Here is a 21,711-nt window from a genome sequence, read left to right as displayed (position 1 = left end):
AGGCACTGAGGTGAGACTGACCAGCCTCTAATTCCCCAGGCCTTCCCTTTTGCCCCTTTCAAAAAATGGGGGTATATTTCCCCTTTTCCAGTCAGTGGGAACTTCACTGGGCTGCTATGATTTCTTCAGTATGATGGATCGTGGCTTTGCAACTTCACCTGCACAGGTCTCTTACTTATGCAGTATCATAAAATGCCTACAGAATACCTCAGAAGTGCTTTTATAGGGAGATAAAAATCACCAGAGATGATTGCCTATGAACCCACAGCATAAAGAGAGCAAGCCATGAACATGAATAATAAACCTGAATCATCTGAGACCATCCCCGCAGCATTCCAAGCATCTTTGTATGATGAAGTTGCCTCCTGATGCCAACGTCTTGCAAGGAGATGTCTTCATGTTACTACACGTTACTACACCACATCCAGTTTTTTGGATGTTGTTGTCTATCCCTAAACACTGCCTGTGGCTGTAGGGAGGTCCCAAGGAATGGGAACTTAACCTGTAGGTCCTGCAAGTGCCTTCTCATGCTTTCCTGAGCTTTTTCAGACATTCCCCTCTCCAACTCTCTGTTTATAGCCTCACTAAGGGAGGTTTGAGCCCTCTTGTCGCCTTCTACTCCACTTTGCCATGGTAGCATCTGTTGGTAAAGTGCTGACTGTCACAGTGAGCTCCAGACCCAAGATGCCCATGCGGAGGATGGCCAGTGGTGTGGTGTGGGAAGGGAAACGCTGTGCTGGAGGTGACCCATCTCCAGGACTCTCTTTGCTTAGGTTCAGCTAACTGGCCCAGCAGTCTGTGTTCAGAATTAACTAATCAAGTCACGAAGGGGCCTTCCTAAAGCAAACACCAGTGGCTTCTGGATACCAGGTTTTTTCATTTTCCAAGTATGCCACCTACTGATGGGAAAAGAAAGCAGTAAGGAATTCATGGGCTTATTTCTTGGGATGCATGAGGAGACAGGCAGCTTTATACACGTCCTTGCTCTACCAAAGAGATGTGGATGGGCTGGAGAGGGTCCAGAAAAGGACCACAAAAGTGATCCAAGCACTGGGCTGCCGTGTGAGGAGAGGCTGAGAGAGCTGGGCTTGTTCAGCCTGGAGAAAAAAAGACTCAAGGGGACCTTATCCCCATGTTCCAGGATTTAAAGGGTGACTACAAAGAAGATGGAAACTCCCTTTTTACAAGAAGTCACATGGAAAAGACATGGAAAAGGGGTGATGGGCACAAATTACTGCTGGAGAGATTCTGACTGGACATAAGAGTCCTGCCCTGGTGAGACCTCATCTGGAATATTGTGTCCAGTTCTGGGCCCCTCAGTTTAAGAAGGACAGGGACCTGCTCGAGAGAGTCCAGCGCAGGGCAACTAAGATGATTAAGGGAGTGGAGCATCTCCCTTATGAGGAAAGACTGAGGGAGCTGGGTCTCTATAGTTTGGAGAAGAGGAGATTGAGGGGTGACCTTATTAGTGTATATAAATATATAAAGGGGGAGTGTCACGAGGATGGAGCCAGGCTCTTCTCAGTGGCGAACAATGAAAGGACAAGGGGTAATGGGTACAAATTGGAGCACAAGAGGTTCCACTTAAACCTGAGAAGAAACTTCTTCTCAGTGGTGACGGAACACTGGAACAGGCTGCCCAGGGAGGTTGTGGAATCTCCTTCTTTGGAGACATTCAAGACCCGCCTGGACACGTTCCTGTGTAACCTTATCTAGGTGTTCCTGCTCCGGCAGGGGGATTGGACTAGATGATCTTTTGAGGTCCCTTCCAATCTCTATCATACTGTGATAAGAGGACAGTTTTTCACAATGAGAGCAACCAGCCACTGGAATAATCTCCCCATGGAAGTGGTGGCTCCCCAGCACTGGACACTGTTAAGGTTCAGCTGCACAGGGTGCTGGGCTATCTACTCTAGGTCATGCTTTGCCTGGAAAAGTTGGACCAGACGACCCTTGAGATCCCTTCCAGCCTGAGATTCTAGGATTCTATGAATCCTGCCCCACTCTTGAGAAACCCATGTCCCCTCCCCATCCCTTGGTGATGCAAGTGAGCCATTGGATCAGTCTAGCAGGGACATTTGTTAGGAGATGATGGACAGGAGCTTCTCCTTCAGGTTTTGGCAGTGTAGTATAGCTGCAGCCCCACCTGGGAGAGGATGCAACCCATTGCCCATGCATGGCTTCTCATACACCAACACCAGACAGGAGAGGGTGGGCCTGTCAGGCTGCCTCTTCCTCCCAGAACCTGCCTGCTTGCCTCTGTGAGGGGAGATGGCCTGGACTCAAGGACATGGATGGCTGCAGCCCCAGGCTCTGCAATGGGCTTTGGTCTCTATGTCCAGATCTGATCCCTGTAGTGGGGCTGCACAAGGACACCAAATCCCATCCCCTGTCCCAAGAGCTGGACACCTCCATAGAGCACATGCCCAGGCTGAAAGCACAGGCTCAGATAAGATCTGCTCAAAGAAAGGCCTTTATTGAGATGTTGTCTTGGACAGGAGGCACTTGGGGCTGTACAGGTCTTGGGGGAGAGGGACATGGTCCCCCCCAAACTGCTGGTTTCCAGAAGGCTTCCAGGCACCTCAGAGCCATGTCAGATTCATGATCAGAGCACACCCCTGCCCATGGGGCCAGCCCTTGCTGCCTGCTGTCATGCAGATAAGGGCAGAGATGGGGACTTGGGACCATGGAGGACCATGAGCTGCGGCGTGTCCTGGGAACTGGGAGTGATGGCTGTTTTTTCCTCCATCCCCAACGTTGCCTCCATCAGTAAAACACCTTTTCCAGGTAGGCATTCAGGAAGATCCCCGTGGGATCCAGCTTCTCCCGCACGGAGCAGAATTTGGAGAAGGCTGGGTACATCTTCTCAAAGTCCTTCCGGGTGCAGCTGTGGGCCTGCAGGAGGGACAGTGTCTGGGAGGGCTGCCCATCACTGGCTCTGGACCACCCCACCACATGCTGTGAGAAGCCCCTGCAGAAGTGGTGGGTCCTCTATCCCCTTATCCACATGCCCAGGGTGGGTAGCATCACCAGGAATGCTGTCTCCTAGAGGCATCCACCTCCCCTTGGGACCAGCCTGATGCTGGAGACCTTCTCTGATCCTCACTTAATAGCAACCCCCCCTCCATGAGGAGCCATGATGGAAAAGGGGTAGGGACCCCCCCTCTGCAGCCCCTGTCCTCCCAGAAAAGCATGGCCATTGGTACCTTTGCCCAGTGTGGTCTCCCACCATACTTCTTCATGATGCCCTCATAGGTCAGCCAGTAGTTGAGGCGGGGGACATTCTTCCCATAGGGCCTGGAGCAGGATCGGATAGGGAAGGCATTAGCAGGGCTGCAGGGGGATTTGCACAACCCCAGGGGAGAAGGACAAACCCAGGGACCCATCATGGGCTCTTTGACCAGCACTGGGTGATAAAAAACCTCTGGGAAGCAGCATGTCACCAGTATTTGGCCTGTGGACCCTCACCTAGGACAAGATGCTCAAGAAACAGGGGTGGGTGGCTCTAGGGTTCTCCAGGGTCACACCATCCCCTGTGGCTTGGTACCTGCAAACTGAGTAGGGTGAGTGGGCAAAAGTGCACAAGCTCATTCAATCCAGCTCTCCAGTGCCAGCAGCCAAGAGCTGGTGTCAGTGTGTTTGAGCTGGGACTCCAGCTGGTGTCAGTGTGTTTGAACTGGTGTCAGTGTGCTGCTGCTGGGACTCCAGGCACGGTGACCGCTGTACCAGCACACTGACCCTGGGAGGAAGAGGTATGTGAGGGGGTTAGAATGGGGACGTGGCTCACCTGTACATGATGATGTTCATGTAGCAGCTGTCTCGCTGGAAGCAGGGACTCAGCCAGATGTCATCCCCCCGGACGAAGCGCACCTCCACGGGGTAGTGAGCCACCATCTTGGGGTTGTTCTCCAAGGCAGCCTTCAGCTCCAGCAGAGCCTCCTTTGTCTTCTCACTGCCCAGGAAGGAGAAGACCCCAGCCCCAGTTAATGGCACCATGGGCACAGCAAGCTCTCTTTGGGTTTGAACCCCCAACTCCACAGCTCCATCCCTGGCCCCATCCTAGCTCAGGGAATGTAGAGATGCAGAGAACAGATGTGGATGGACAAACCATGGCATGTCCCAGCACATCCCTCCCCTTGCTTTGGGCTCAAAGCCCCCAGACACGGTGTGGCATGGATTTGGTAGCCCAGGACAGGGATGGAGAAGGGTCTCCATGCTAAGCATGTAGGTAGGAATGGTGTCTCCTAGCTGCGTCCCTTTCTCCATGGCTTTGCTCCTGCTCCAGGCAGCCTGGGCTGGGGCAGATCACAGGCAGGGAATGGAATGTGGTTCAGTTACTGAATCTGGCTGGGGATGAACAGGAAGGGTTTGCAGAGCCATTTACATGGGGATGGCCCAATCTTGAACGTGCTGCTTGAAGCGACACTCGTAGTTGAAGATCTTGTAGCTGATGGCAATATTCTCCACCCGGGAACTGAAGAGGAGCCAGAAGAAGAAGCGGTTGATCCAGCACACCAACCTGGGCACAAAGGTACTGCAAGGGAGAGAGACGGAGGTGACATCTAAGCCCAGAGATCACAGAATCACACTGTTGGGGCTGGAAGGGACCTCTGGAGATCACCTTCTCCAACCCCTCTGCCAAAGCAGGGCCACTTAAAGCAGGTTCATTCCAGACAGGAAGTCTCCACACCCCCCCTGTGCAGCCTGTTCAGTGCTCTGGATCCTCAATGTGAAGAAGTTCTTCCTCATGTTAAGGTGAAACTGCTTGGGTTTTAGTTTACGGCCATTGCTCCTCGTCCTGTCACTGGGTACCACTGGAAAGCCTGGCGCCATCAGTGCTGCGTGCTCTGCCTCTGCGCACACGAGAGGGCAGTGCAGCCCCAGACATTAATCCCAGCCCGAACCTGCTCCTAATGCACAGGAGCTTGCAGAAGGAGAGCAAGCATCTCCTCCTTCCCCAGGGAAGGAGTGCTGTGGGTCACAGTTCTCCCTTGCCATCTTCCCTGGGACTCCCAGCAAAGCAGCACAGGTTTCAATCCATAGATGCAGAGAAGAGATGTAGATGAGGCCAGCCCTGCACAAACCTACCCAACCCCAGCCGCTGCCCAGAGCATGCTCCTACCTGATCCAGAGCAAGAACTCCAGCAGGTAATAACCAACAGCATAATCCCACAGCCAGCTGGCGGAGGACAAGGGGGGCTGCAAAACCAAGCAGAGGAAGATGATGGCTGTTAGGGACCAGCAGGGTTTGCAGCTTTCTTGCCAGCAGGCATGAAGGTGGAAGCACAATCCTGGATCAGGATCAAGCTGGGAGTGGGAGTTTGGAGAAGGACTGCCCAAATCTCCTGTGATGAATCAGGGACACATCCAGCCTCGGAAAGAGACCAGGCTTCGTCATGAGGATGCTAAGAGCTTGGATACCCTCAGCTGCCTGTGTCCTGGGACCCTCCATACCGTGGAGCACAGGCAGAGTCCATCCTGGCCCCAGATTACTGTTTCTCTGACCAGCCACCCCAGCAAGCCCATCCCAGCTCTGTGCATGGGCCCCTCTCCCTTCATGCATGGAGCCCAGAGGGACCTGCCTTGTTGGTGGGGTCCTGGTAGATGACGCTGACGTTCTCACTGTGAGGGAACCACAGGAATCGGAAATATTGGGATCTCTTCAGGTGGTCCCCAAGGTGATCAAGGACCTGCAATAACCAGAGAAAAGGGGCTGGTTGGTGACTGTCCTGCCCCCAGGAGCAGGAATCCCAGGATGGGGGCACCTCAGAGGACTGTCAGGGATGACAGGGCAGATGAGTCTCTCTGGGTTGAAGGGGAGTCAGTACAGCCCTGTCATGCACTAAGGGGCTAACAGAGACCATGGACCCAGCATCTGGGGAAGGGAAAAGGACATGCTCATTATCTCGTCTACCTCGGCTGTAACAGAGCTCCCTGTCCTGAAGATGCTGCTGGTGCTGCATCTGAGCTCAGATCCTGCATCCTCCTGCAATCCCACATCTGCTGCTCCCAAACTGCTCCTTCAGGCATTTCCAGACCTTGGAATAGCTGGCTCTATGCTGGGGCCACCAAAATCTACCTCTTGCTCAAGTGTCAGGGATGCCCTCCCCAGTGTTCCCAGTCTGGCAGCACAGCCCTCTGCAGCACTGAGGCGACAGGGAGTGGAGTCAGGATGCGCAGAGGATGGAGCTGGGATTCAGTGGGGGCTGGATCAGGGATGTGTTACATGACCCTGTCCCAGAGAGGTCTTCAAATGTCAAATTGACAAATTATTCATAAAGACACAAAAATGAGTCTTAGGAAGGTCACGGGAATTAGAAGATCCTTCAGCCCTAGCCCTGTGTGTGTGGAAACAGAGGGACCTTGTGCTCACTCACTGCACGGTGCTATCTCAGCCAGGCCAGCACCAAGCCCTCTTGCAAACAGCCTCATCAACCACCCCCTGCTCCTCCTGCAGAGGTCTCCCACAGCTTTGCAGAAAGGCTTAAAACCCCAGCATCTTTTCCTCGAGGAGTTTGCTTGGCACAGGAGAAGGTGCAATGACCCATGGACATAACCCCAGGAAGGTCATGGCAATCTTAGCTGTGAAGCTGCTCCTTTCTAGCTGGGTTGTTTATTTGTCTTAATGAGGTATTAACCACCAGGATGGGCTGCTTTAGCACTGAGCATCTTGCCGTGACCCTGCCATAAGGGGAGGGTCTTCATGGAGTCGCACTGCTGTAATGCCATAGTCCTGTTAAAGCAGGGAAGATGGGAATACGAATAACATATCCATGTAATTGGTGAGCATTAATGTTAATGTTGTTGTCTTCATCTTCACGTATGCAGCTAACAAAGAGCCACAGAATCTCTCTAAGATGTTCCCAAAACAGCCTATCTTCATAGAATCATAGAATCACAGAATGGTTTGGGTTGGAAGGGACCTTAAAGCTCATCCAGTTCCAACCCCTGCCATGGGCAGGGACACCTTCCACTAGACCAGGTTGCTCCAAGCCCCATCCAACCTGGTCTTGAACACTGCCAGGGATGGGGCAGCCACAGCTTCTCTGGGCACCCTGTGCCAGGGCCTCACCATCCTCATAGGGAAGAACTTCTGCCTAGGAGCTCAACTCAATTTTGTGTCCAGAGTAGTCCTTTTGTTGGAAGCAGTGAACAGCTGCACAAGTAGAATCAGGACAAAAGCTACACCCACACGTTTTTGTTGGTTTGGTTTAGGAACAAATGCATCAAGTAGTAAAACAAGTGGGGAAAAGAAGGATACAGCTCTCCCAAGGGGTCCTGCCAATGCCTGTTTGCCTTCCAGCAACGACGACTGAGCAGAGAAGCAAACTGCTCACGGGGGTGACTTTTCCAATGTGCGCTTTTGATTCTTGTGGTATTGGTCTGAGGGAAATAAGCCCATGACTTTGTAGGATAATTACAACGCAGCGGGCACGCCGGCTTCAGGAGTCCTTGGGGAGGGAGGCTGTCCGCTGGCTGAGCACTGGGGCTGGAGGCAAGGGTCAGGCAGTGGGAATTGCTGTAATGTGGCCCATGCTTGCGATGGAGATGACCCTGGGGCATGCAGAGACCCAGGGGATTTTGCTCATCTTCATTTCTCTCTGAGAAGCTCAAAACAAATCCCTTTGCTTCATAAAGGCCATGCCAAAAAAGCCGCTTGCTTGCAAACACCCTTGAGAGCGCACTGAGCCGAGGGTCAGGCACTGCGCCTGCTGCAGTGCAGGGCTGGGGGTCCTCAGGGAAAGGACAAGGATGGCATAAGGGGCAGATGCAGCCAAGGTGCTGGGGAGGATGAAGCACAATCAGTCACTAGCCCATGTGCTGTGGGTCAGTTGGAGCACTGAAGGGGAGCAAGGGAGCATGTGGAGTCACTTACTGGGAGAGGAGATGGATGCTCAGCTCACCCCCACTTTGCCTGTGTGCTGCCTGTGCCTGGCAGGGTTCTACCGTGTCAGGGTACAGTGTCTGAGCCCCCGATGGAAGACACTTTTCCATGCACTGAGGCCAAAAACAACGATTCTAGAGAAGAGGGATGAGGTCAGGCCCAGTGGTGGAGAGGGGTTTCAGGCACTGAGTGGTCTTGGGGGACTTGGGCTTGAGGGATCCATCCCAGGTGCCTGGGACACCCACAGAGGGTTAGGGTTAGCAAGGAGGCTCAGATCAAAAGCAGCACCTCTTAACCCACCAGGTAGTTAAACTGTGCACACCTGTGGGTGGTTAAATTTGTGCACAGGTTCAGAGGCAGATCACAGACTTCCCTGTAATTGAAACTCATTGCCTTATCACATATAATACAAACCACCTCCAGCTCAGGAAGCCCCAGAGCTGCAAAGATCAGGGGGACAAGCATCATACCTGAGCCTGACCCATCCTCTTCAGCCTCTCAGATGTGGGACAAGGGGAGTCAGACTCCATCCCTGCCACCATCCAGGGATGCTCTGCAGGTCCCTCTGGTGACCTCAGTTGTGCAATGAACCCTGTCGGTCCCGTGCCTTGTTCCCGGTCATTGTCAGCAGCTAGAGCAGCTGAGTTCATCCCAGTGATAAAGATAATCACGAGGCCAGAAAAGAAAGCATGCAGATCTTACATAACCACAAATCCAAGCCCGGCTCCTCTGACACATATATTATTTGCAACGTCTTAGATAACTGAAGCTTAAATATTTCAAACAACCTGCTCCCTTGCCATTATTCCCTTCCGCCTCAATGGGCTGCTCAACATGAAAGCTGGAGATCTGGAAGCAGGCGAGGAGCAGGGATGACTGAGAATTGATAATGGCATTAATATTTATAGAGTGCATTCTTGTTTCACCCTCCTAACAGCCCTGAGGGACGAGGAGAGATGTGCAGGGGGCACAGCCCGGGCAGATGATGCTGAGTAAGGCAAAGCTCAGCTTGGGCTACCTGCCTTGCTCAGGACTGGGGAGTTATCCTGCATGTGAGATAAATGTCTTAGCTAAAAGGCAGATTAGGAGGTGTAAAACAGCCTTTACTACAGCAGTCTGGCTTGGGAAAGGTGCTAGAGGGTGCAGTGAAGATCTGAGCAGTCTGTCAGGTTGGGTGAAGAGCTCATAAGAAACCAGTAGATTCCCACCATGTTTAACCCCGTTTAAATCCAGTTAAAGCAGGGAACTCTGCTGCAGGACATCAGGGAAGCTGCAGCTCAGGAAGCAAACAGGCAATTCACAGGCAAAAAATACCCCTGAGCCCATTAACCATGAACTCATCACCTCTGCAACTGGGGACCCCGGTAATGAACTCGCTGCAGGCTCGAGGGAGAAATACCTTGGTGTGTTTCCCTTTATTCCTGTGTCTTCCCTTCCCACCCCCAGGTAAAATAAGACCCTGAAGTGCTCTGGTGCAGCTGCTCCAGGGGGGGTGACAGCAAGCAGGCAGACGTGCTAATGGCTTTGAGTAACACACATGGACCTCTCTGTCCCACAGCACAGCACAGGGATCGCTGTGGGTTGATTTAGATCAGGGCTTGCGGAAAAGATACCCCACAAGTGCATTAGATCCGCATTCCTGGCTGTGTTAAAGCCACCTCAACGGGGCACTGAATAATTCAGTCCTTAAAAAATTAAGGACAACGTTTCTCAGAGCTTTACTGGTGCTGCAGCCCTGATCAATCCTGCCACAGATTTTGCTGCTTTTGTCCAAGGACTGTATATTTTTCATGAGCCCAACTTTACAAAGGCTTGTGCTGTTGTTAGCCAGGGCTGAAACTGGACCTGTGAGACCCAAACGGGACAACAGATGAGGATGCTGCTGAGGATGCACCAGCAGGGACAAAGGCAATCAGTGACTGAAGCAGATTCAAGCACCTGGAGAAGTTCCTTTCCACCACCACTATTTTTGTGCTCCTGGAGGGCCTCATGCCTCAGTTTCCCTATGCAGAAATCTGACTCCTTCCAGTGAATGCAGTTGAGTCCACACATTTCAGGTCTAGCAGACCTTTCAGCTTGTGGGTGGCCCCTTCTCTGTAGGCTTTACCCTGCAGCCTCTGGTGATATCTAGTGCCAGAAACGGGACAAAATGATGGCCACTCAGCTCAAGGCAGTAGGTCCCATCCTGTCCCAGCTCACTCCATCTGACTTCCCAGCACCATCAGAGTGGGAGGGCTCCAAGGAAATGCATCCAGCGGTTAAAAGGAGTTTTTACAATGGCAGAGACAGTGAAAGTGGGTTTTGATGTACCCCCAGGAGAAAGCATTCCTTCCAACTGCTCTGTAGAAATGCCCAGTGGGCCTTCAAAAGGCTTGCTGAGGGAACCAGATCACACCCACCACTGGCCACAGCGCCATGTGGAGACCCAAGCTCATAAAGCCCAGGAGGCAAACCGCCACAGAAAGGGGCATTTCGTGCCTCCTTCGAGGAAAATCAGCCTCTGTCAGATGGGTTCTGCTGGGGATGGAAAGCTCAGCTGGAAAACCACTCTCCAGCAGTGAGCATCCCTGCACCAGCATCCCAGGACACTGTCCCCAGTACCTCAACCACAGGCTGAACAAGGACCTCCATGCTTTCCATGGTCAATGAAGTGCCTTTTCATAGACTTCATGGAAGACATTGTCTTCAGGAGAGACATGGCCATGAAGAGAGGACAACAAGAAGAGGACAGATGGTGGGACAGCAGAGCTTGCCAAGGAGGAGACAGCATGTGAAACCTTCAGAGCCATGCAAGATCATGATCTATGAGCGAGCAGGTCAGAACCCTCCTCAGAAAGCCACCTCTGGGGATGTCCCAGATTTATTACGATTACTAGCACTCTACACCTTAGTTTGGGTGACCTGAACCTCTGGTAAGACAGAAATGGACAAATCCAGCAGCAAAATGACAATTGGTTTAAAAGGATTTTTCCATCATGTGATCAAAACGCAGCTCCGGGGTTGGATCCTGATAAGGGATTGCTTCAGTTTGGCCCTTGAAACATGTCCTCCATCACACTCTTCATCCCCAGCACAGTTTGTCCCAAGTTCAACTCAAAACCAAAGAATGAAACCAAACTCCACACTGGGAGATGGAGAGCTCTATCCTGAAAAATACCCAGACCTCACACACAAGAAAGGACCGAGTTATTATCAAGAGCACAGGATCATAGAATCATAGAATGGTTTGGGCTGGAAGAGATCTTAAACCACGTTTAGTTCCAGCAACTGACTTCTTCCTAAGATCCCATCTCAGTCTCCCCTCTGTCAGTTTAAAGCCATTCCCCCTTGTCCTGTCCCTACAGGCCCTTGTCAAAAGCCCCTCTCCAGCTTTCTTGTTGGCCCCTTTAGGCACTGGAAGCTGCTCTAAGGTCTCCCCAGAGCCTTCTCTTCTCCAGGCTGAACAAGCCCAGCTCTCTCAGCCTGTCTCCATAGCAGAGGTGCTCCAGCCCTCGGGGCATCTTCATGGACTCACTGATGCTCATGAATTCTTTTAAGTGGCCCATCTGTTGCTCTATAAAGCAATGCTGTCCCTTAGCCGAGCAGCAGGAGATGATGAGATGGGAGACAGCACTTCCTCGGAGAGCACGTGGCCTGTGGGAGCAGCCATGCCCTGTGGGATGCTGCTCCTCTCCTCCAGGACCCCGTTTGCCTCCAGGGATGCTGGCTCAGCACAGGCACAGCTTTCCCCCTGTCTGTGCTCAGTCCAGGCAGCACATCAGCTCCTCAGACCAGGGTTTCCAGCAGGGGCGGTTTTCTCCAGCTGGAACATTAAATCTGCATTAGGCTTACTCATGCGTGCCTGGAGTCACCAGATCTCCGCTGACCTGCCAGTGCCTGCCAACACCAGGTTAAACAGAGCAGAGGCATTGGCTGATCCGTCTCGTGGTGATGTTCTCCATGGGCAGCAGTGAGTGCCGAGGGCGGCAGCGCTGACGCCTGCAGGCTCCTTCAGCATCTCTAACTTGATTGTGCTGGAGCCTCTGTGCTCAGCCCTGCCACTGCTTGGAGGCAGCCCAGGGAAGATGAAGCTGATGGCAAACCTCCATCACTGCTCCAGTGGGAATGCTGGCATTGCTCAGCTGCCAGGGATGGGGCAGCCACAGCTTCTCTGGGCACCTTGTGCCAGGGCCTCACCACCCTCACAGGGAAGAACTTCTGCCTAAGAGCTCATCCGAATCTCCCCTCTGTCAGGTTAAAGCCATTGTCCTGTCACTACACACACCAGGGGTGCAACCTACACATACACGTGGTATTCTGTACCAGAGCACAGTCTTCCCTCAACCATGTCCCCTCCCCACGAACTTTGCTTATCCCCAAGGAGGCTTTAAAAGCCTCACCCACATCATACCTCGGTGAGGGTGGAGGGGAAGGTCACCTCGTGCAGGTGGAACTGGGGCACGCACTGGAAGGTGACCGTGAGCACAACCCCCAGGCAGCCGAGGTGCAGGCGGGCAGCCTGGAAGATGTCAGCGTTGATGGACTCTGAACACTCCAGGATCTCCCCCGAGGCCGTCAGCAGGGTGAGAGCTGCGACCTGCCAAGGGGAGAGTGAAGCTTCAGCGAGGGCTCAGTGTGCCCCATCTCCATGGCGAGACCCTGCATCCACCCCAAAGCTTAGGGCTGGGGGCCAAGCAAGAAGACACCCATATTATGACCATCATCACAAGGTGTTTTCTGCTGAGCTTGGCTCCCCCAGCCCATTGATGTAGTGACATTAAAGGACCCTTCTGTCTCTGGGGTACACTGGAGAAGCTATCAAATAAAGAAATGGAACTCCCCTGAATTACTTCATTTCTCTATTTGCCATATGGTAGCTATGAGTGGAGGATTTTTATACATGTCTAGCTGAAAACAGACTTGGGCCCTCCAGGGACTTGGTTTTGGGAGGCTCCAATACAAGATCTGCTTCCCCTTTGGTACAGAGCTTATTCATAGAATCATAGAATAGTTAGGGTTGGAAAGGACCTTAAGATCATCAAGTTCCAACCCCCCTTGCCATGGGCAGGGACACCTCACACTAAACCATGTCACCCAAGGCTCTGTCCAACCTGGCCTTGAACACTACCAGGGATGGAGCATTCACAACTCCTTTGGACAACCCATTCCAGTGCCTCACCACCCTCACAGTAAAGAACTTCTTCCTTATATCCAATCTAAAATTCCTCTGTTTAAGATTCAACTCATTGCCCCTTGTTCTATCACTACAGTCCCTAATGAAGAGTCCAACCCCAGCATCCCTATGGCCCCCCTTCAGATACTGGAAGGCTGCTATGAGGTCTCCAAGCAGCCTTCTCTTCTCCAGGCTGAACAACCCCAACTCTCTCAACCTATCTTCATATGGGAGGTGCTTCAGTCCCCTGATCACGTCCACACACATGCTCTTCCATTAATAAGACTGTAAAGCACAGGGACAGAGGAGTTTTGAGCTGGATTATGTTTTGGCTGACAGATAAGGAGGTCCCACTGTTCATGGGGGACTTTGGGTTTCCCATAACAGCTCCATCCCATGGGGGACAGGACCCCACCAGACCCAGACCATGAGATGGAATGCTGATGTCTGTGCACCAACATGCTCTCAACTCGTGTATCACCTGTGTGGGGAGGATGCCGTGCTTGATCCCAGTGTTGTGTGTCCCTGTCCCGATGACACCAGCTGCTGCCACCTCCGAAACGGCTCCTAAGCTGGAAGTAGATGAAGGGGTTGGGTGAGGACCTCAGTGCATGGGACACAGTGTGGGGCACAGCACACCCCATGGCAGTCATGACACCACGTACAGACCCTGCCCAACAAGCAGGGTCTTCCACCCTTCAGGGTACCCCACAGCAATGGGTGGGTTTGTTGGCCATGTGCACACATCTCCATAGGACGTATCTATCAGGATGCTGCTGTAGTCCATGGGCAGGGAAAAGCAGGTCACCAAGGTCAACACAGCTGTCCCATCTCACAAGTCCCCATCTCTCCCCATCAACCTGGAGTGACTCACTGGGGTGGAGACATCCCTCCCATATGCATTCAGAGGATGCAGGGAGGAACCTGGGTTTAGCCCCAAAACACCACTGTGGAGCAGGGCTGGAGGCAGCATCCAGAGGCTAATTCTGCACACCAAGATCCATTCCTCCAAAATGGCAATGTGGGCACATGGGGATGGTAGAAGTATAAAAGTTCACTTCCACTTCCTCTTCTGGGGACACCAGGCACCCCAAAGAAATGCAGAGCAAAAAATCTCCCACACCTTGCACTAATATATTCCAGTGGTTAGCTGCCCTTTGCCATCAAAAACTCATTTCTAGCCTAGTTTTGTCTGCCATCAGCCTCCTCTGCCCAGAGCTACCTGCTGTCAGCCTCTGCCCCATGTAATACATACCTAGGAAGGCTGCTCTCATCTTTAAGGGACAGTGCACAGTTTTCCTTCTCACCACCCTCACAGGGAAGAACTTCTGCCTAAGATCTCATCTCAATCTCCCCTCTGTCAGGTTAAAGCCATTCCCCCTTGTCCTGTCCCTACAGGCCCTTGTCAAAAGCCCCTCTCCAGCTTTCTTGTTGCCCCTTTAGGCACTGGAAGCTGCTCTAAGGTCTCCCTGAAGCCTTCTCTTCCCCAAGCTGAACAAGCCCAGCTCTCTCAGCCTGTCTCCATAGCAGAGCTGCTCCAGCCCTCGGAGCATCTTTGTAGCCTCCTCTGGACTCACTCCAACAGCTCCACATCCTGTTGGAGAGTTGGTGTGGGAATAATAGTGCTGGTGTGGAGATAAAGACCCCTCGTACAGCCTCCTGCTCTGAGGGAGGATCAGTGACTCCATCATGGAGGGACTTCACCTCCAGGATCTGCAGATGCTGGTGGAAGACCAGATCCTGAAGTTAACACCCCTATTATACAGTAAAAGCTCTTCAAACATCCCTGTTTTGCCACATCACAGCAGTTGATCTGGGACAGGACACCTGGGAGGATGCCCAGGGATGGCCTCATGCTTGTGTCCCACTCACTTGGCCAGTGCCAGACCGTGCTTGCTCAGCTCCACATTCAGATCCGAGAGGAAGATCCCTCCTTCCACCGTCACTTGCTGCTTCTCCTTGTCTACCTGCAACGGATGAGATGGGAGAGGGGAATGTCACACAACTCAGTGGAGAAACACCCCATGAAAGACACCACTGCTCTTCTCAATGCACTTGATAACATCTGGACAGGAGAGCCACGTACAAGAGACTTGCCCTATCCTGATCTGCCACCTCTCTCAGACCTTCGCCCAACCCAAACCTGGCCCAGACCCTGCTCCCCTTTGCTCTTCTCAGCGTTGTGGCTGTGTAATCTCTCCCATAACTTATGGGTGTTGCAAGGGAGAAGATACCCCCAGCAAAACTCTGTCTTCTGCTCTGCCTTCCTGCCCTTCCCAGCCAGCTTCAGCCAGCTCCTGGTGGAAGGAGATCTTATTATCACTAGAAGCTATTCCATCCCACTCCTGACAGACAGAGCTCTCAGGGAGGGAGCTGCTCCTTAATTACCTATTGCTGTTAATTACCACTGATGATCCAGCTCTCAGAATACACTGCTAGCGGTCAGGAGTTTTTCATCTTCAGCTGCACCCAGACACACACATGCACAAGTGCATGCATGCACACACCAGAGGCATGCACACACGTACCTGTGCGTGCACACATGACACATGGATACACGTGCATGTACAGGGTCAGTTCTCACACTCTTTATAACCTGCCAGCCATGCAGCCCTTGTAAGAGCCCAGTGTTTTCCCCAGGGAAGTGGTGAGTCCCCAGCGTTGGACAGGGTGCTGGGCCATCCAGCCTAGGTCATGCTTTGGACAGAAAGGTTGGACCCAATGTTCTTGAGGTCCCTTCCAACCTGGGATTCTGTGATTCCATGATGGCTGTCCCTACATGCTGGATGCAAAGCAGGCAGAGCTCTACAAACACAAAAAACCACACAACCCCCCCACAAACACCAAAACCAAACCCAAACCCAAAAAGGAGATCCACAACCTCCCTGGGCAGCCTGTTCCAGTGTTCCGTCACCCTCACTGAGAAGAAGTTTCTTCTCAGTTTAAGTGGAACCTCTTGTTCCATTTGACCCATTGCCCCTTGTCCTTCATTGTTTGCCACTGAGAAGAGCCTGGCTCCATCCTCGTGACACTCCCCCTTTATATATTTATATACACTAATAAGGTCACCCCTCAATCTCCTCCAAACATAGAGACCCAGCTCCCTCAGTCTTTCCTCATAAGGGAGATGCTCCACTCCCTTCATCATCTTAGTTGCCCTGCGCTGGACTCTCTCCAGCAGGTCCCTGTCCTTCTTAAACTGAGAGGCAACCTCTCAGCTGCCTCTCAGCAGCTCTCATTTTCCCAGAGTTGTTCAGGATATGATCCAAGGACAACCAGGAAGAACTGCTTCCTTCCCAGTGTCATCAAAAGGAGCAGTCCCCCACCTGACACAGGAACATCCAGCCTGTCCTTGCCAGGCTGCTCTATCTGCCTAAAGCCTCTTCTCAAGCTTGCACCAAGAGTTGATCCTGCCAGGTACCTCCTCCCCATCCATCTGACTGTGCTGCGATGAGGACAACGTGCCAAGGTTAAGCTCTTGTTGAACGCACACAGGGAAGACATCATTTCTTTGCCTTTTTATAGCTGCTCCATAGGCTTCCAATGCTTTTACACTGGGAGAATGTGCATTCCCCAGTGTTGCACCAGCATTTCAGGGTCTGGTTTGGAAAAACTCCTGTCTGTGAGGAGAGGAAAGCCTCCCCATCCTTTCACTTCCCATGCTGGGAATGGCAGCATCAGTGCAATTCCTTCCAGCCCTTGGTGGCTGCAGGAACAGAGGTGCCACAGCACTTAAGGGCCACCACACCACCTCCAATAAGCCAAGCTCACCTTAAGGACCCTGTTCATCTTCCCCATCTGGATCATGAAGTCATCGGTGCAGGCAATGTCTGAAGGAGAGTGACCGCCCCCCACCACCTTCACCCTCTTGTTCCGCTGCCTGGCCATATCCAGGATCTGCAGAGACAACAGCATTCAACATTGCCCTCATTGCCATGTGCTAAGGGCAGTGCCAGAGGCACCGTGAGACATCCCAAGCTAAAATCTCACCCATGGTTGACATCCATTTACTTGGATAATTCATCATCAGGGGCTAAAACCACCCCTGGACCTCTCTTAAGACAGCCCTCAGGATCATCCTTTTGGGGTTGGGCTAGATGATCTTTAAAGGTTCTTTCCACCCCAAACCATTCTATGATGATCCCAGACGAGGCAATGCACACCCAAGGGTGACAGAGGCATCTTAGAGGTGACAAAAGTGACACAAGGAGTCCCACCCCTCAGCATGGCTGCTAGGGCAGGCAGGGGACCTCAGTAGGGTGCCAGATGCTGATGCCCAAGGATCAGAGTCCAACTGGGGCCAGGCATGATGGTTTTTTGCATCTTTTAGGTCTTGGACACATCTGAAGGTATGCAGTTTGTTAGGATGGGCCATCTCCTGGGGTGAAGGGCAGGACTCCTGCTGTTACTACCTGTGACCCCTCTGAACATGATGGAGCATCGCAGACCTTCCCAGCCTTTCCTCCTCTTAATTTCTAATAGGTTGTCTCCTGGATCCTTACCTCCCGGATTTCCTCCACTGAGGTGGGCTGGAAGTACAGCTCTGGAGAGGAGCCATAGGTCTTGGCCCAGTTCTGGAACTTGACTCCTCCTTGACCGTGAACCTGGACCATAAAAAGAGCTAAAGCAGAAGAAATCAAGTGCTTCCCCCCACAGCCCATCCTTTGTCTGCCAAGACCACTGTACAAGATCCAGGTTTCCCAAAGGATTCATTATTTATGGACAGAGAGGCTCATCTCAACCCCTTGAGTCTGTAGAGCAGCGATGTGTCCATGTGAGCAGGTCAGAGAGGGCTCCCTTTGCAGTAAGGGCGAATGCTCACCTTGTGTGGGGTTGGCCACCAAGCCCCAGAGAAGATGGTGCATCCCCCTACCCAGGCAGGACTGGATCCAGTGTGCTGCCCCACCATGCCCCCATGTCCCTCCTTGGCTGCAGCAGATGATTTATTCCCTTGCTGCCTCCTGTGGTATCCTTCCTCCAGTTCCCTACACCCTCCCATTCATCAGCAAACCCTCTACCTTCCACCTTCCTACCCAGGCTCTCTCCTCTACCCCCAGGTCATTTTCCTTCTCCCCATCTCTATGATGGAACAGCTCCCATCCAAAGGGCAGAACCACCTAAAACCGGCCAAACTGTTCCAGGGGGTCAGAAGGGGCTCTCTCAGGAGTGTCTACAGCATCCTTCCCCCTGCCACCACCTTCCCTCACAACCCCAGCCCCCCGAGGCTGATTTTAGGGGCTGGGCAGGGCAGGGACAGTGGATGGCCCATCACCCAGCCCAGGGAGGTGACACTGCCCGGGGACAGGGCCATCAGGAAGCTATTGCAGATAGCCCAGATAGCAGCAGAGTGCTGGGGGTGAGGGGGATGTGGGGCTGGGGCTGGCTCACAGGATCCCTTGTGCAAGTTAAAACCCGGGGCTGATCTCCGGGCCAGAGTATGGAGCTAGAGACAGGAAAAATGGAATAAAACCCCAAAACAACAAAATTGAGGAAGCAGAAAACCCCATAGGTTTGAGCAACCTGGTCCAGTGCAAGGTGTCCTTGCCTGTGGCAGGGTCTTGGACCTGCGTGAGCTTTAAGGTCCCTTCCAACCCAAACGATGCTATGATAAAACACTCCTGTTCAGCAGCCAGAACAGGGCCTGATTTATCCAGGCAATCCATTGTCTTCCCTCTCCCTTTTCCTATTTCTTGCCATGGCGATATTAGTTACTAAACCCATATCATAGATGGTAACAAATCCACATTGCCTTGCTCACAACGCATAGCACACTGCCTGCACCACCCTTCTCACCCCAAAACATGAGAAAATCCTTTCTTGGCTTTTCCTTACCATCCTGTCGGCCTCTCCAAGAGATGCTGCTGGAGCAAGCGGGTCTCCAGCTGCTCCTGAACGGGGGAAAAGGGACGATCCTAGCCGGTGCAAGGCTGGCAGAGCTCGGTCCTGCCCTGGGGGTCAGCAAGGAGCTTCCCTCCAGGCTGGGAGGATAATGAATAACCTTGGGATTTGCCTGGTCCTTGGGGGAGGAGAGGGGCTGAGCCTTTTGCTCCTGGCTGGCAAAGCAGGATCCAGACATGGATTTGAACCCGGGGTCTCGTGTCCTGCATGGATGCTGCAAATTGAGGGGTTTGGGGAGAAGCTGCTTCCCTTTTGGGGGTCCTGGCCTGGGAGCGGCTCTTCTGAACCTGCTGCCTTTGCACTGGGCAAAGGGAGGAATAGGGAAAAGGCCCTGCGAGGTTTGGGGGGACCCAACAGCAGAAGGGGGTGGGCTTCAGGCAGCGAGGGATGCAATGGTGTCACTGCATTGCATCACCATGGGCAAAACAGGCAGTGGGGGTCTTTGCTCCCTGCCTTGCAAGGAGCAGGATGCTGCACACCTGCCCTGCATCCCAGATTTGCTCTGCGGTCCCACTGGGAGCAGAGTGCAGGACAGGATCCAGCCCCGGGGATGGGTCTCGGCCGAAGGACGGGCAAGGAGCCGCGCTTTGCAGGAGCTCCGCAGCGCTGCGTGGCTGTGCTGTGGCGATAAGCAAACCCTTCCCCATCCCTCATTAACGAAGGGATGATAACGATTTCTCTGAGCTGGCTACACAGGCAAGGTGACCTCGGGGAGCACTGCTACAGGTCCTGGTCGGGCGGTGGCACTGGGTGCTGCAGGCGGAGACCCAACCTCGGCAGCACAATCACAAAGCAAGGAGGGGAAATCGCTTCTTCATTACAGAGCAGGAGCTATGTAGACTGTGAAGGACCCCCCAGCAGCTTTTGCCATGGGTGTTCCCATCCAGCTGCAAAGCCCCTTGACCTCCTGACCACTCTGAAACCCCGCTGGGTTTGCAATGCAGCACATTAATGAATAACCCCCCAGCACACCTTCAAGCCCCCATAGACGACAAGGGGACCAGCTGACTGGGGTCAGACGGTGCTGTGGCTGCCCAGCTAACAGCTCCTGGTCTAAGTGCTGTGCAAAGGTCACCAAAACCCCCCCAAAAACACCTCTTAAGGGGTTATTGATTAACAGTGAGGGGTGCAAGGGGGTGCGAGCTGGCAGAGCACAACTCACCCACACCTCCTCAGCCTCCCCCAGCTCCCGGCTGCATCCAGGAGGGATGTCACCGCTCGGCTAATTACAGCTGAACAGCAGGGAATAATTCAAAGGATGAAAGGAAAGAAAACAGTGGCGTTTCGCCAGGTGTTGGAGATGTTTGTGAATCTATTTGTGAATCGGTGAAATTTTGGTAGGAGGGGTGGTCTGTCCTGGAGGGACCCAGGGAGCAAGGGCAGCATCCACACTGGTGATGGATTCGATCCCCCAAGTTCATTGTGGGGATCAGACCAGTGTAAATCCTGTGGTGTAAATACAGGGCTGGAGTAGCTCTGCTATGGAGACAGGCTGAGAGAGCTGGGCTTGTTCAGCCTGAAGAAGGCTCCACGGACACCTTAGAGCAGCTTCCAGTGCCTAAAGGGGCCAACAAGAAAGCTGGAGAGGGGCTTTTGACAAGGACCTGTAGGGACAGGACAAGGGGGAATGGCTTTAACCTGACAGAGGGGAGATTGAGATGAGATCTTAGGCAGAAGTTGTTCTCTGTGAGGGTGGTGAGGCCCTGGCACAGGGTGCCCAGAGAAGCTGTGGCTGCCCCATCCCTGGCAGTGTTCAAGGCCAGGTTGGACGGGGCTTGGAGCAACCTGGTCCAGTGGAAGGTGTTCCTGCCCATGGCAGGGGGTTGGAACTGGATGAGCTTTAAGGCCTCCTCCAACCCAAACCATTCTGTGATTCTGTGATTTTGTGATAAATCATAGGAACATGATGCCAGCGACTGCTTTGGTTGGATTTGCTTGGCCGGGGCATGAGGTTTGCACAGGGCAGGCAGGGCTGCAGAACCCACCGTGGCCAAGGTGATGCAGGGTTATGGGTGGCTGTGGCTTGGTTGGGGTTCTCCACCACAGCCCAAATGGGGATGGAAGGAGGGAGAGGTTCTTCTGGTGTCTGGGTGCTGGAGGGATGGACTCGCAAGGACAAGGACGCCCCCCAGACAGTGCAGGAGTGTGGAGATGGGGTTTGCCCAAACATTTGGCTTCCCCACTCTCTCCTACCCTCTAGGGGTGCTCCTCCCCAGAGCTGCTTCCCTACAGCAATGGGGAAACCGAGGCAGCAGTGAAGCTGTTTGGGTGCCTCATCTCGAGAGCTATTCAAGCATCGTCTCCGGCCAGGCAGAAATCAGGTGGGGCTTTTCTTGGTCTCCTTTCTTCTCTGTTTAAAAATAAAACAGTTGAAATTTAATCATGGGAAGCTTTTATTCTTTATTTCTCAATCTCCAGGGGCCTTTTTTCCTCTTTTCTCTTTTACAAGTAAATTGCTTCCTTTCTGAAACAACCTCTGGAGGAGGGGAGGACAGGACTGGAGATGAAGCCTGTATGGGAGCAAGGAGACCGTGTCCCTTAATCCTGACCACTCAGCACAGGCAGAACCCTGCTGTGTCCTCCCTCCAGCTTGGCATCCCTGCTGCCAGCACCCATGTGTGCCTTGCAGTCTTTGAGGGCTAAGGAAAACAGCTCATTTCCAGGAGTTTTGGGGTCCAAGGAGTGAGCAGAGCTGGTCACATTGTGCCACCCTCCTGCTGGGGTTGGTTTGGGTCGCCTGGGGATGTTGATGCTGCAGTTTGAGCTCTGGCTTGAA

General features: G+C 53.0%; 1 protein-coding gene across 1 annotated transcript; it reads right to left on the bottom strand.

The window, feature by feature from the left end:
- Positions 1-2,457: 2,457 nt before the first annotated feature.
- LOC133210628 (L-gulonolactone oxidase-like) lies at positions 2,458-19,026 on the bottom strand. Its single transcript, XM_061350197.1, has 12 exons — positions 18,870-19,026; positions 17,540-17,641; positions 16,809-16,934; positions 14,910-15,004; positions 13,519-13,609; positions 12,276-12,461; positions 5,583-5,690; positions 5,123-5,199; positions 4,385-4,534; positions 3,788-3,952; positions 3,207-3,297; positions 2,458-2,895 (listed from the first exon to the last, which is right to left on the bottom strand). The coding sequence occupies exons 1-12, from the start codon at positions 18,870-18,872 to the stop codon at positions 2,767-2,769; spliced, it is 1,323 nt and encodes a 440-aa protein (XP_061206181.1). The 5' UTR covers positions 18,873-19,026; the 3' UTR covers positions 2,458-2,766.
- Between the last annotated feature and the right edge of the window lie 2,685 nt (positions 19,027-21,711).

Source organism: Neopsephotus bourkii, unplaced genomic scaffold, assembly GCF_033783945.1.
Source record: "Neopsephotus bourkii isolate Nb327-2 ecotype Australia unplaced genomic scaffold, CSIRO-AGI_Nbou_v1 NB_481, whole genome shotgun sequence".
Taxonomy (NCBI): Eukaryota; Metazoa; Chordata; class Aves; order Psittaciformes; family Psittacidae; genus Neopsephotus; species Neopsephotus bourkii.
This window is presented reverse-complemented; position numbering and strand designations above follow the sequence as displayed.

Coding starts and splice junctions, on each gene's coding strand:
- LOC133210628 (XM_061350197.1), bottom strand. Junction 16,935..17,539: donor CAGTGGAGGAAATCCGGGAG/GTAAGGATCCAG, acceptor TTGTCTCTGCAG/ATCCTGGATATGGCCAGGCA. Junction 2,896..3,206: donor GGAGACCACACTGGGCAAAG/GTACCAATGGCC, acceptor TCCCTCCTGCAG/GCCCACAGCTGCACCCGGAA.